Below are 12,716 nucleotides of genomic sequence, written 5' to 3' on the forward strand. Positions count from 1 at the left end.
TGTAACGCAAGAAATAAAGATACAGCTCCCAGGTATTCTGGGATCGTTATTCATTCATGTAATCTTTCAAATGCAATCAAATTACAGTCACCGTCTGTTTTGGCGAATTCGACAATCACTTGAATAGGTTACAGCATATAGATAATCAAATCTGGGAAATGACTTAACCTTGCAGAGAGTCCCGAAGGAAGGTAGAAAGAATGACAAAATCTAAGGGAAGGAAGATGACATGCTAACTTTTAGCATGAAACTCCACTTCCTTCAAAGTTGGAGGAGGGAGAACAAATGTTCACAGTTTGTGGAGCTGCTTAGTCATCTTTTGCCCTACCGTTACCTTCAGAACCTTTGGACCCATCATAAGCAGCGAGGAAGAAACTACTTTGATTCTTCTGCAGAAACCTGCATAAAGCCAAATATTATATAGTGATAATAATAAGGGAACAAGAATAAGGCAAAGCAACAGGATCCAAAAATATAAGACAATTCAACAGATTAATGATAAGTTGAGTCCTAGATTGAGGAAAAGTGATGCTTGGTTATCAATGATTCGAGAAGAAAAAAGCATTAAGTATGCAATTCATATATCTTTTCAACTTCAACGGTCCAAATATTCCACCATAAGTGATTTATATCAGCTATTGGAAGATCTATATTGACTTAACAGAATATTTCAGTTGTTGCTGTACAGAAGATTATATAACAAGTAGCTTCATATTTGACTTGTTCTTTTGAAGAAACAAATTCACAAGTGACCAAACACTATGACAATCAAGATGATGATCGTGATAGACCTATTTATTATCCTACTGATACCCAACAGAAAAAAGAAATAATAAGCACAATGCACAAAGATCGAGTTGATACTTGAGAAAGTCGACTAATATCTGCTGCAAGCCGTTTGATGTTTCCTCTTCCATGTTCACATACGCAAATAACTCCGGCAACTTCACTGTGGAAAAAAGGAACATAGTGATATCCACGCAACATCCTAAGGTTTAGGAAATATAGCCACAGCCGATACAGTGCAGAACTACTCAAACATAAAGTACACAGAGACGAATAAGATGCTTTGTGAATGATTCATAATAACTCAATTGAGTGGTAGGTAACCCATATCTCAGCCTCAATCCTCGAGGTGCAGAGCTCGAATCCCCACACCCACAACCCCTTCCATCCACGAAAACAGTTTACCTTAAATCAGTTAGTAGCTGGGAAACAAGCATTTATGCATGAGCTTGTTGTAAGAAACTTGCAAACTTCTTGTAAAAAAATTTAATCGGACTTATGAATGACATACCAAAGAGGCGTAGCAAGTGTTCAGCACCATATATAGTTGATGGAGAGACATTTTCTTGGACAGCATCAGAATACTGTTGGCGCTCTTTCTTGTAAAGCAACATCATCGGCAATGCTTTGTCAAAGTAACAGCGTATCCCTTTCAAGATTTCTCCTATTGAATCAGTCATCCTGTACAAGTAGAAAATTTTGTTCATGCCACACAATATTGGCAGAGACATCTCAGGGAAAAAGGAATAAAGAAGATCTAGCATTTGGATTCAGTTGTCGTCACTTAATGTAATGCTAGCACGAAAAAGTAGTACTTACATGCCATCCTTCTTTGACCTGTACTCAAGGTACTTTTTCAAAATATCATCAACATTTGGCAAACGGGGAAGTTCGACAAGCTGCAAGAAAGATGGGTGAGGGTGGAGGAGTGACAACAAAAGAAGAATTCTTCAAAATTCAGTCTACAGCGCAAACCAAGGTTCCAGGAATGAACACCAAACATCCGAACCTACTAAATTCTCAATAGATGCCATAAACATCAAACCCTCGATGTAAATTTACCACAATAACAATTTTGTAGCTTGATCCACAATTTGAACCTTGCCTCGTTTATTTGTAGATTAAACGTAGTTGTGTATTGACTAACAAAATGAAAGCCATAACAGACAGTGAAGGAAAAGAAACTACATTCACAAAGAAGGTATTGTAATTACACTACCATAAACCTACTACACGCAGTGGTTATGACTGAGAAAAAAAACCTGAAGGATATAGGTCTTCATAATTTCTTCCTATTGTTCTTAGTCTCATTAGAATTTAGAATTAAAACTTTTATTGTAATGCCATTGGAGAACATACTTCGATACAGGTCGCTTTAACTAAAGTATTAGTAGAATCCAAAATCTAAAGATATTGCTAAACAGCACATTGGTTGCAAAAATTGCAGCAAAGCTAGCAGTGCATGAAAAGAGGAATTGAAACCACCAAGTCTTAGTTATGGAGTCCACCGTATGCCAGTTCAACCATGAGCCTGTCCTTAAGAGAAACGGCAGTTAGATATCTCTGATTGGAAAACAACAGTCAGTTCAGTTAACCTGGATTCAAATTTGGAGAAACAGCCGACTTATGTGAGGCTTCATGCACAATAATTTCTCTAAACACATTAGATGGTAAATGGTATCTGGTGGGAAAGAAGATTGACCCTGCGGCCTTTTCCCACTAAAAGAGAGAATGAATGACAAACACACACACATTATTGTTTGCAATTGGTATTTGTAACGTATTTTATGAAACATTAATAAGATTTGGAAAACGGATGAAATAGCCATTTTTCTAATAATGGACTCAAATCATTTTCTTGACATGAGTGTTCTATATCGAAAACAATTTCTTCCAACCCTTCATTTTTATTTTGAAACCATTTTTTATTAACATAGTAGTAGAAAGAGTACATGCTGCGTATTGACTAATGGCATTAATTCAAACATGGATCCAGTTGACAAGAAAACGACTAGCTTTCAGGCTCATTGGCCAACTTAGTTTCCAATGAAAAAGCCTAATTTTTGCAGAGAACATTCACTAGATTGAACTTTATAGGAATGTTGCTTACCACACGTGCAATAAAGATTGCCATTCACGACCATGAAGGGCCAGTAAAGTTAAACTTCATTCAATCCAAATGCAAGGGTCAAGCTTCAAATTAAAGATGTCATTTCCAAGGCTTACTAACAAGACTTAGTCCAAACTCAGATATGTCAAATGTTTTAATAAGGCTCGTTGAGTTATAAGAATATTGTCCTCAAATTTTCACTAACAAATATAATTGTAGAAAGAGAAGGAAAAAAAAAAGCTCCCTCAGAATAACCACCAACTCGTTCTGACAACTACATATCATCAAAGCAATAACCGGATAGAAACAGTTCAGATAATTCTTAGAAGGTCATACCTTGTCTTGCTGAGTAACAAACTCCCAATCATCAACCAGCTGCTTCTTCAATGGTGATGGAATTTGAATTTTGACAAGCTTTTCCCCGGATATGTTTTCCTTCTGACAATTACCGGAGCATATGATGTCCACAAGAACTTTGTCAGAAACCAGACGAGTTAAAACGAGCATCTAAACTCGAAATAAAAGTCATATGTTACAGAGAAAGAAAGACTGTAAACATTGGCGCGCCTACACTAGCAAAGGATTTTATACAAATAAGTACACTTCTACAACCAAGGCTTGAACATGTCATAAAAATCTGGAAAATGAAATATAACTGGTGTTGGAGAACTGAAATAATGCAACCAGACCTCAACACCAGAGTCACCCTTTCGCTTCTTCCCTTTTGCTACTGCAATAAAATATGATATTTGTAAGTCCATTGGTGTGCAGCCTTAAGTACATATGTAAAAAATACAGTAGAAATGACCAAAGATATACTACTTGCAAATATAATAGGCTTTCCATGGAATATCTTAGTGAAAATGCTTTTACAATACATTACAAGGAATAACACGATGTGAGGTGAATAAGGCCATGCATACCATTCTGGTATAGTTAGAATAGCATATGATCTTCATTAATAAATCACATATGCGTTTTTCTTAGCTGGAAAATTTATTTTTATCACCTTCACTTGTCATTGGGAGTTTTATTAGTGATGCAGACTTCACCATCAGTCCAATTCTAATGAACAGAGATTTCATCAATTTCGGGGTGGATTCCAGCGAGTAAGTTGTATTACATTTTTACTATTATGTGATATGGCAAAGGAGGACGTCGCTAAAGCTTTCAGAAATGTGAACTATGGGTCGTTATATTTAGATGAAGATTGCCCAAAATCTCAACGCAAGGGAGTAAAGTTATGTGTAATGAAGGTCTTATCTATAATTAGTTGAGTCTGATCTAGAAAGCACTCAAATTAATGATCAAATTCTTTCCCACAAAGAAAACCTAAATAGAAAAGGCAAGGATAAATTTCTCATAAAACAATGACAAACTTTATTTTTGGAAAAAGCTCCTAGTGGCTTATGCTGTGTTTCAAAGGTAAAAAAAAAAAAAGGAAATTAATTGCTAAGTTTCAGATGTAAGATGTGATAATCATGGCAAAAACAATCAATAGGTTAACAAATCCAAGGTAAATATAAAGAAAAAGAAAGTTGTGATAATGATCAATACCATTGTTCTTGTTCTCCTCTTTATCTGCCTTTGCATCTAGAAATATTTTAAAAAAATGATCAGCGACTGAAAGGTAAGAACTTAAATGCAACAATAAAAAATAATCTTGATGAACATAGTTCTAAATACGACGCCATAGCAAACTCCAGCACTATCTTCCAAAAATCTGTCTGGAGTATTACTTTTTATTGAAATGGCAAACTGTGCATAAAAGGTGAAACAAGAAAAAGAAAAAAAAAGGGTAAACTATAAAATCAGTCTTGGATAAAAAGAAGTTTTCATTTTCCTCAAATAATTACGGGTTTAAGAATGATTAATGATAATTTGTGAACATCATCCCAATGGAATTTTTAAAATTAATGATGAATCATACATGATACAAAATCAATTACACAACAAACAAAGTGATGCAACAAATGTATGAAACAGAATAAATAAATATACATTGGAAGGGAAAAAACAGGAGAAGAGTCTTTTCTATCAACCTAAGCCAATCCACTCAAATTTTCTCCCTGAAAGGAGAAGGAAAAAAATATTACAAGGATAAGAATAAGATAATTTATAACTACGTCTCAAACTCTTAGGTATTAGTTTCCTTAATCATGGGCTGATATTCACGAAAATTATAGACACTTGCAGAGCAAAGTAATAAGACCAAGAAGAGAACTGCCATATGAGCCTTGGATACTATCATATCATTATTCAAAAAAATTTAAAAAGAAATATTATTGCTAACCAGCTGAGCTTTTTGGCTTGGTTTGGGAAGAACGTCCAGACTTTGAACTTTTTTCGGCGTTATGTTTCTTCCCAAGAGCATGCTGCTTCGTGATATTCTCTGGGGTATGTTTCATCAACCGCTCTGCACCTACCCATTCGTCCCAACTGTTGACAATATACCCAGGTCATAACTATATTTTTTATGTTCCACTTCAAATGTTAACAATGTTTGACAAAAACACGCTACAAAGTCGAAACAAAATTACCACGACGCCTTCAAGAGATGATTAAAAACAGATTTAGCAAATTCCAACAGAATGGGCACTTCCACAAGTGAAATATCCACAAAAAGTCTCTCGCAGTCAACCAAATACCCCAACACATTCTTAGGCAGCTATCAAATTCGCTGAGATGGTAAGTAGCCCGAATTTTTGTGGCTAGGCTGCCCACATCTCCTCTCCTTATTTAAAAGTAAATTTCTTCTCTTTCATTTGTAGCATCTGCCTATAACTTACCCAAAAAAAAAACACACTTGGTGCACAAGGTTCCTTAAGTGGTAGCATAGTCAGGAGAAGAAAGATGTATGATGTATACACCATTATTGTCCCATAAGGGAGAGGCTTATTTAGTGGTTCGAACTTGCCGCACCTATAGAGCAATAAAGCAACTTTATCACTGTGTCAATAAGGAAACTGCTCATAACGACGCATATTGATGTCGCATCAAAGGATACCCATGCCACACTCCCCCATGTATTCTAAATGTACAATCCAAGTAGGAAAGTTGCTGATATAACCAAGGCAAAAATTGCATGTATTACATAAATATGGAGGCTGAAATACAAGAAACAATAATGTAATGTTGCCCACCCTTTATGCAACGTGAGGGCAAGCCTAACAGCAATAAGTTTCTTCAATACAATATAAGCGGCATCATACTTTTAAATTATAGAAATAGCCTACGCAGAATGCAAAGATAATGTTCCCATAAAAAGAAGTGATGTTGTGCATTTTTTCATGTGAGTTCGTTAATTGCCGAGATCTCTTCATTAGGTAATGGTTGTGTGGTTAGCATAAATCCTCTCTTTGATATATAAGTTCATCTTCTACATGGTTCACAGCATCGAAGAAGAATATCAGAGTCGTGTTTTTACCTTTCTTGAAATAGAAGATTGGCCATCTTGAATTGGCTAATTATTGTATTTTAATCTAGCTTTCTTGGTTGTGTTCTGGATCTGACTTTAGTTGATTGTATATTTTTGATTCAAATCCAATGAAAATTGATTGTTGTTGCTATAAACAATAGACTTTGCAATTGAGGTTCATAACATATAAGGCTTTGTACATCTGCCCAAATCCTCTACACACACGCACACCACGCTCAAATCATATATAAATTACATTTTATTTAATTCATTAAACTTGAGGAAGCAAGCTTATTGTCATAATCAACCTGAGAAGCTGATACAAGGCATAGAACACCCCACCAAATCCTGGTTATTGAGTTCATATGGCCATTGCATATATATCCAACACTTCGTAGAATTTTACAACTACGAATCTTGCATTCATCACAACTTATCATACAGGAATATCTAGTGTATACGACAAGGGAAGAGAATAATTAAAGAAAATTTCCCGTATTACCGAAAAGACAAACAGAGATGCTCATAAAAAGGGTACAAGTATGCAATATACTCTGAAGCTATGTTATAAAAATTGGTACAAATAAAAATCTTGGAAAACCAAAAAAGAACCATTAACGTGGACGGAATGTTGCTCTGTAGAGTGATATTAAAGAAGGGAAAACGAAAAATCAGGATTGGACTTGAATTACAGATCTTGACAACGATGGACACAATCCCCCAAGGCCTCACATCAATTTCATTATGAGATTTTATACATGGTACTATTAACATATCAAGGCAGAAAACCAACTGGTTTAAAAAAGACAGGAAAAAAGACAGGAAATTCAGAGGGAGAAAGAGACCCCTTTTTCGTCGTAAAGGACGCTCAAATGTTGTCTTCGCGCATTTAATACTAAGAGCCAATGTATCTATGTGTATCTGATAAAAAAAGTACTATTCTATCTTATTGGTATGGTAATTGAAAAAAATGTTCATCTCTCTTATTCTAAGATTGGAGAGAAGTTGCCTCTTTGGTGCTTGTGCTAAAAGACTACGATCTATGATATCTCATTGTAAACCATAGAAGCCAAAACGTTTGGCAAGTTTTGCTTCCAAGTATGACCAAATGAGAGATGATCACACTGATGTGCGCCAAATTGTGCTGCCAAACGCACACTTCACAAATTTCGACGAGACGGGTGCCAACTTTTCAAAGGAAGTAATCAAATAGAAGGCCACAACAGGACTAATAGTTTACTAGAATACATGGATTTGGATAGAAGAAAAGGGGGAAAAGGGTAAGGAAATGACCTCCTTCTTTCACAATGTATGAGCTTGAAAAATATCCATGAAAACAATATGGAAGGCATACTCACTTTTTATTCCAACCCTGCAAAACAGCAAATTGACCATCACTTAATGCAAAAGCCAAAAAGATAAATAGAATATTATTTCAAAAGATTAGAAGTTCATGGGAATTTCGAACAAGTAAATTTTTTGCTGAAAATTTCTAGAATCACTAGGCCAATTTACAAATAGGTAGAAAAACCATCAGGTTTTGGGGTAGAGGGTGGGGGAGAAAGCTTGAAACTTACAAGGTAGTGAACAAAATATCTCCATTCCTTCTTCCGAAGCTCAGCTTTTTGAACCTATGAGGCATTAGCATGTCATGGATCAGAGACGATCACCATATTTAATAATTGCATAGCTCATTTTTCAAAGATTACTTTCGCAGCTGACTATGTACATGTAACTTGAAAACCTGACCGGCAGTTAAAAGAAAAGAAAATTTGTCTATCTAGTACAATCACATTCATTATTTCCATCTGTGTGAACTATACATCATCTTAAGCAACCTCATAATCATAACAGATTTTGTGCATGAATACGGTAGATATATTTTAAAAACAGATGGCAGGATAATAATGAACAAAAATTTGTATTGACAATGCAAGCTAAAACTTGAATCAACAAATACGGAAGTAATGAATTAGACAGAAATATAAGCATAGCATATCCAAGGAAAATTTTCATGACTTGTAGGGATAACCTTGCATTATTTATTTGTTTATTGTTATTGATCAACGGGAATGGAGAATCAAAATGCATTAACTCAACAGAGATGGGCATACAATGTATCATTTCCATTGAGATAAAGATAGTTTAGTACTGTATTACTTAAGGAGACCACTAAAAGGCTATAATATAAACAATACAAAACAAGATCCAATATGGCGCAAATCACCTCATCAAATCTTTGCCAAAGAAGAAGAATTAAAACAGTTTAATTACTAATGGAATCACATTGAAATGCCAATGCCACATTTGACAGGCCAAGGAATAAAAACTTCATTAACTTTCACAAATGAAATTAACATTCATTCAAAAACTATTTTTAACAACTATTTCACTGAAAAAAATAATTCAGCCCTATGTTCAGAGCCCAATCACAATTTAGAATTCTAAACCAATCAAACTGCCTTACTATGGCACTGCAAGAAGGACGTCATTAATTGGTACCAATGGGCGCACAATATGCCATTAGAAATACACACACAAGAAACCCTAATTCAATAAATCTGAATTCAATAAATGCCAAATCATTAATTTACACTATCAGTAATCTTCAAATAAAATTTCCCGAATCCTCTCACAGACACAGTTCCTTCCGCAACCACACAGTTTGTATTTCCCCAATCCAAGTTCGAGAACAAAATCAACAGAGTAAATTAAGAGCGGCGAATTCAAATATCAACTACTATAGTAGTATAAAATTATCAATATTGAATCTGCGAAGTTGAATAATTAAGAGACACGCAGCAATAATTGATACAAAGAAAAATCGCAGAAATAAAAAGAAGAGAGAGAGATAAAGAGATGCCTTGGCCTCATAAATCCGGGGGCCGTGATAGGCGAGGACGCGCTCGCCCTCGGAAAAGGTAATGGAATTGTTGGGCTGAGTGTCGTCGCTGGAAGTTTCAGCATCGGTGCCGGAGTCGTCGTTGGATGAATTCCCCATCGTTCTCCTGACAGAAAGGAATCTGAGATGTTCTTGGCGCTCAGTTGCAGAATATTCAATTTTCAGTGGAGCGGTTCCTCACCGAGTCACTCAGCACGCGCTGAACGGTTTACGAATTGGCCCCGTTAAAAATTAAAATTAAAATTGGTGCTCTCTAGTAAGCGTTCTACTAGAGAGCATATACAAAATTATCAAGTGTGTTATAATGGAAACACATTTTCAAGCACAACCTAACACCAACTAGGCAACTATTAATTAGTCGGTTTGGGTCTTAAGCACAAATGATTGGTGTATGGAACGCCATGGACCTCAACGGCCCAACACTATAACAAGGCCCAAAAGTCATTATATTGGTCCCTTGTAAGTGCCAAGAGAGAAAAAAAAGCCATATGATTTATTGGAAATGAGGGGTTGTCGCGTACATAATATATAATTAGCATTACTTATAGCTTTGTTGTTCTATACAAAGTGGATTTGGAATTGTCTTTCATCTCAAATCATAAGTTGCATCCATGCACTTCGTACTCGCCTAGAGTTCGCTTCAAGAAATATAGACATCCCTACCCGTCACATCAATCCCATAAGCCTCTTATCCATTCTTATTTGATTACAATGGCGAGGGGAAAAAAATTCAGATTGAAGTTGGGGATAATCAGGCTCGAATTATCATCCTATATAGAATATGAGTCATTGGATTGAATTGAATTCGGTGGTTGTCGAAACTATATCGATTCAAACAAAACCGGTCCATCTCTCTTGCCTAAGAAGTTGAAAGGATGGGTCACCGATTGAATTTGTTGTGGATGGAGAAGAAGAGAGTAAAGTAGGGGAGAGAGGCATATGGAGAGGAGGAAAAACAATTTGATCAAAAAAGCCAGACTCTTGGATGTGGTTCTTAAAATCCAACGGCTCATATTTTGTACAGAACAATAATCATCGTTCATACATTATGTACCGGCCTGCCCCTCAATCCACACACGCGAACCTTGATTCATTGACCTTAACCCACTCCGGGTTTCAGCGTTTTCAACTCTGCTAAACACGACTCACTGGAAGCCATTTTGTGAATATTACAAGTTGCAGACCATTGACATTTTTGTACCAAACAAAAGCTTGCAGTTTGAAATCATAGAGGGAAACATGGGGCCAAATTACATCTATGTGAACCCGACAATATAGATACTCTGTACCTAAAATCAAGATCCTTCATTGACTCTCGTCTCGAAACATGGGTGATAGCCTAGTTGATTATTATCTCTGAGTCCAAGTCGTATGGATCCAGAAAGTTATGGGTTCGATTTCAACTTGAAACAATACCTTGTCGTTGGGTGGGGAATTTCTATGCACACGATCCCGACAATCCAATTTTAAACTCATATCAGTTGTCCAAAAGGGCAAATTTATCTGGTGTCTGGTAAAAAGAAAAGGTCAAATGTGGTGGCAAGAATCCAAGTGAAGTGACCAAATCGAAAATTGTGAGTGGTTCTTTTCCGCTTTCATTATCTGTACATGCGAGACACGCTTGTTTCATTTTTCCTGCAGATCAGTGCCTTCACAAAGAAGTCCCTGCAACCATATTTTTAGTGTAATTATTTAACAATTAGATAGTACTTATTATTTTCCATCAGTTTATCTTCTAGGATAAATAGTGTTTGGAATGAAGTGAAAGTTCTTAGACAAATCGCACACAATTTTATTCACCTTTCTCTTGGCATGAATTTGGGCTCTTTTACTCAAAAGAGATGAGAACGTGCACAAATCACAATCTGGGCTTTCCATGAACTTGGCTAGTTGACTAAGTTTGGAACAACCGTGGCGTTTCTCAACCTAAAAGGGCAAAAGCTCAAAAGGGAACATAAATGGTCTCTCTTCTTTGAAAGACATGTACACACCCAACAATTTAAAGCATAAATGCCTTTGAAGTTGAACTTGTATTTTAATAGAAATACAATTTGGATCCTTCTACTATATTATGTTATCTTGTCATTCTCTTTACCATTAAATGAGTACCAACAACAACAATGTGAATCTGTTTTGCATGATCCCTCTCCACCTTCCATTTCACATCACGTATCTACATCAACTACTAGTACAACCACTTGATGATAGTTTAGTTGGTTATCTATCCGGACTTGGGGTGTACGACGCCCGAGATTGAGAGTTCGAACCAATCAACTGAGATATTTATTTGTGGAATCCTGATTCCATGGGCTTGTCTCATTTCCGAGCTCCTACCCACATGGACTTCGGCCTAATCTTATCTTTCACTAATGTGATGCGGCATGTTCTAACAATCCGAAGTTTAATCCCACTCAACTGTTTAAAAAGCATGTCGAATTGGGTGGTTCCTCGGTTGCCCAAACTACTACTAGTACGACCTTCTTACTTTTCCCACAATTAGTAACACCAAATGTGAAAGTTGAAACTTTGCCTTTAAAGTTTAAACACAACACCAAGGAACGGAGAAATTCCAGTCAAAATTCTGCTCTGATGGATCCCACCTCAAAAAGTTGTTGGCGGTCCAAATTAGCCATTCCTTATATAATGGCCGGTACCTTATTGATTGGAGATGCCAAAGCAATCTTTTAGCTCCATTGCTTTCTAAACAAACAGAATATTTGAAAAGAGCGTTCACTACTAATCAGGAATGTTGTTAAATAGCAGCAACAACACCAACAGCACATCAAGAATGAGAAGCTTGTGTTTGCGAATTATGGTCTTGATGATGATGTTGGTGTTTATTCATCCGGGTCTTGTTGATTGTAGGGTTCTTCAATCAGCAGCGACGAGCGAAGGCATGGAAACTCGGGTCATTGATGGTAAAGCAGGACATAGAGTTGCTTCATTTTCAAAGCCTGTGAAGGACATGAGCGGCAAGGTTACTGTAATGAAGCGGGTGTTCACGTTAGCTTCAGGACCTAGCAAGAGAGGATCTGGTCATTAGCCGGTCATGTTGTCATTGAGTTTCAATGTCCGAGTGCCAAAAAAGTAGAGTTCCAATATCTTCTTGTCTAGTACATGTAATATATCTATGTAGGTGTGTGCATCTGGCTAGTCTATGGTATAAAGAAATTCTTTTATTTTGTGAGATCATCATCTATTAGTGCACTTTTTTTTAGCTTAAAACCAATATAATTACGGGTTCCTGAATTATCAATTAGCGATTATAAGAGACACTCCGTTACAATTTCCTATTCAAGGAATCTGTCAAAAGGCAAAACTTTGCATAATTAAGCTCTGAGGAGGGTTTGGGATATAGAACACATATAAAGGTTTATGCACCTTTTGGATCATTCAAAGAGCAAAATTGTCTAGTAAAAATAAAGAACTTGAAACTTGAAATTGCGTGAAACTTGGCAGGCTTACTCAAAACGTCAATTTGTACTGGACCCGTCGTTATG

At 36.3% G+C, this 12,716-nt stretch overlaps 1 protein-coding gene across 2 annotated transcripts; it reads right to left on the reverse strand.

The window, feature by feature from the left end:
- Window positions 1-14: 14 nt before the first annotated feature.
- LOC120012813 (protein MRG1) lies at window positions 15-9,518 on the reverse strand. Of its 2 annotated transcripts, XM_038864344.1 has the most exons (11): window positions 9,178-9,514; window positions 7,892-7,945; window positions 7,673-7,686; window positions 5,190-5,335; window positions 4,454-4,489; window positions 3,586-3,626; window positions 3,233-3,334; window positions 1,606-1,685; window positions 1,298-1,467; window positions 865-949; window positions 15-399 (listed from the first exon to the last, which is right to left on the reverse strand). In XM_038864344.1, the coding sequence occupies exons 1-11, from the start codon at window positions 9,313-9,315 to the stop codon at window positions 309-311; spliced, it is 957 nt and encodes a 318-aa protein (XP_038720272.1). In that variant the 5' UTR covers window positions 9,316-9,514; the 3' UTR covers window positions 15-308. The 2 variants fall into 2 exon arrangements, with proteins under 2 accessions (XP_038720272.1, XP_038720273.1); XM_038864345.1 differs by lacking the exons at window positions 15-399; window positions 865-949 and adding an exon at window positions 962-1,167 and having other exon boundaries at window positions 9,178-9,518.
- Window positions 9,519-12,716: the final 3,198 nt, after the last annotated feature.

The sequence above is a fragment of the Tripterygium wilfordii genome, chromosome 13 (assembly GCF_013401445.1).
Source record: "Tripterygium wilfordii isolate XIE 37 chromosome 13, ASM1340144v1, whole genome shotgun sequence".
Taxonomy (NCBI): domain Eukaryota; kingdom Viridiplantae; phylum Streptophyta; class Magnoliopsida; order Celastrales; family Celastraceae; genus Tripterygium; species Tripterygium wilfordii.

What these genes read in the sequence shown, in the direction of transcription:
- LOC120012813 (XM_038864344.1), bottom strand. Translation starts at nt 9,315, where the DNA reads ATGGGGAATTCATCCAACGACGACTCCGGCACCGATGCTGAAACTTCC. An exon ending in CAAGCCAAAAAGCTCAGCTG is followed by an intron (nt 4,490 to 5,189) that starts GTTAGCAATAAT and finishes AAATATTTCTAG; the next exon opens with ATGCAAAGGCAGATAAAGAG. An exon ending in ACACTTGCTACGCCTCTTTG is followed by an intron (nt 950 to 1,297) that starts GTATGTCATTCA and finishes TTTTTTCCACAG; the next exon opens with TGAAGTTGCCGGAGTTATTT.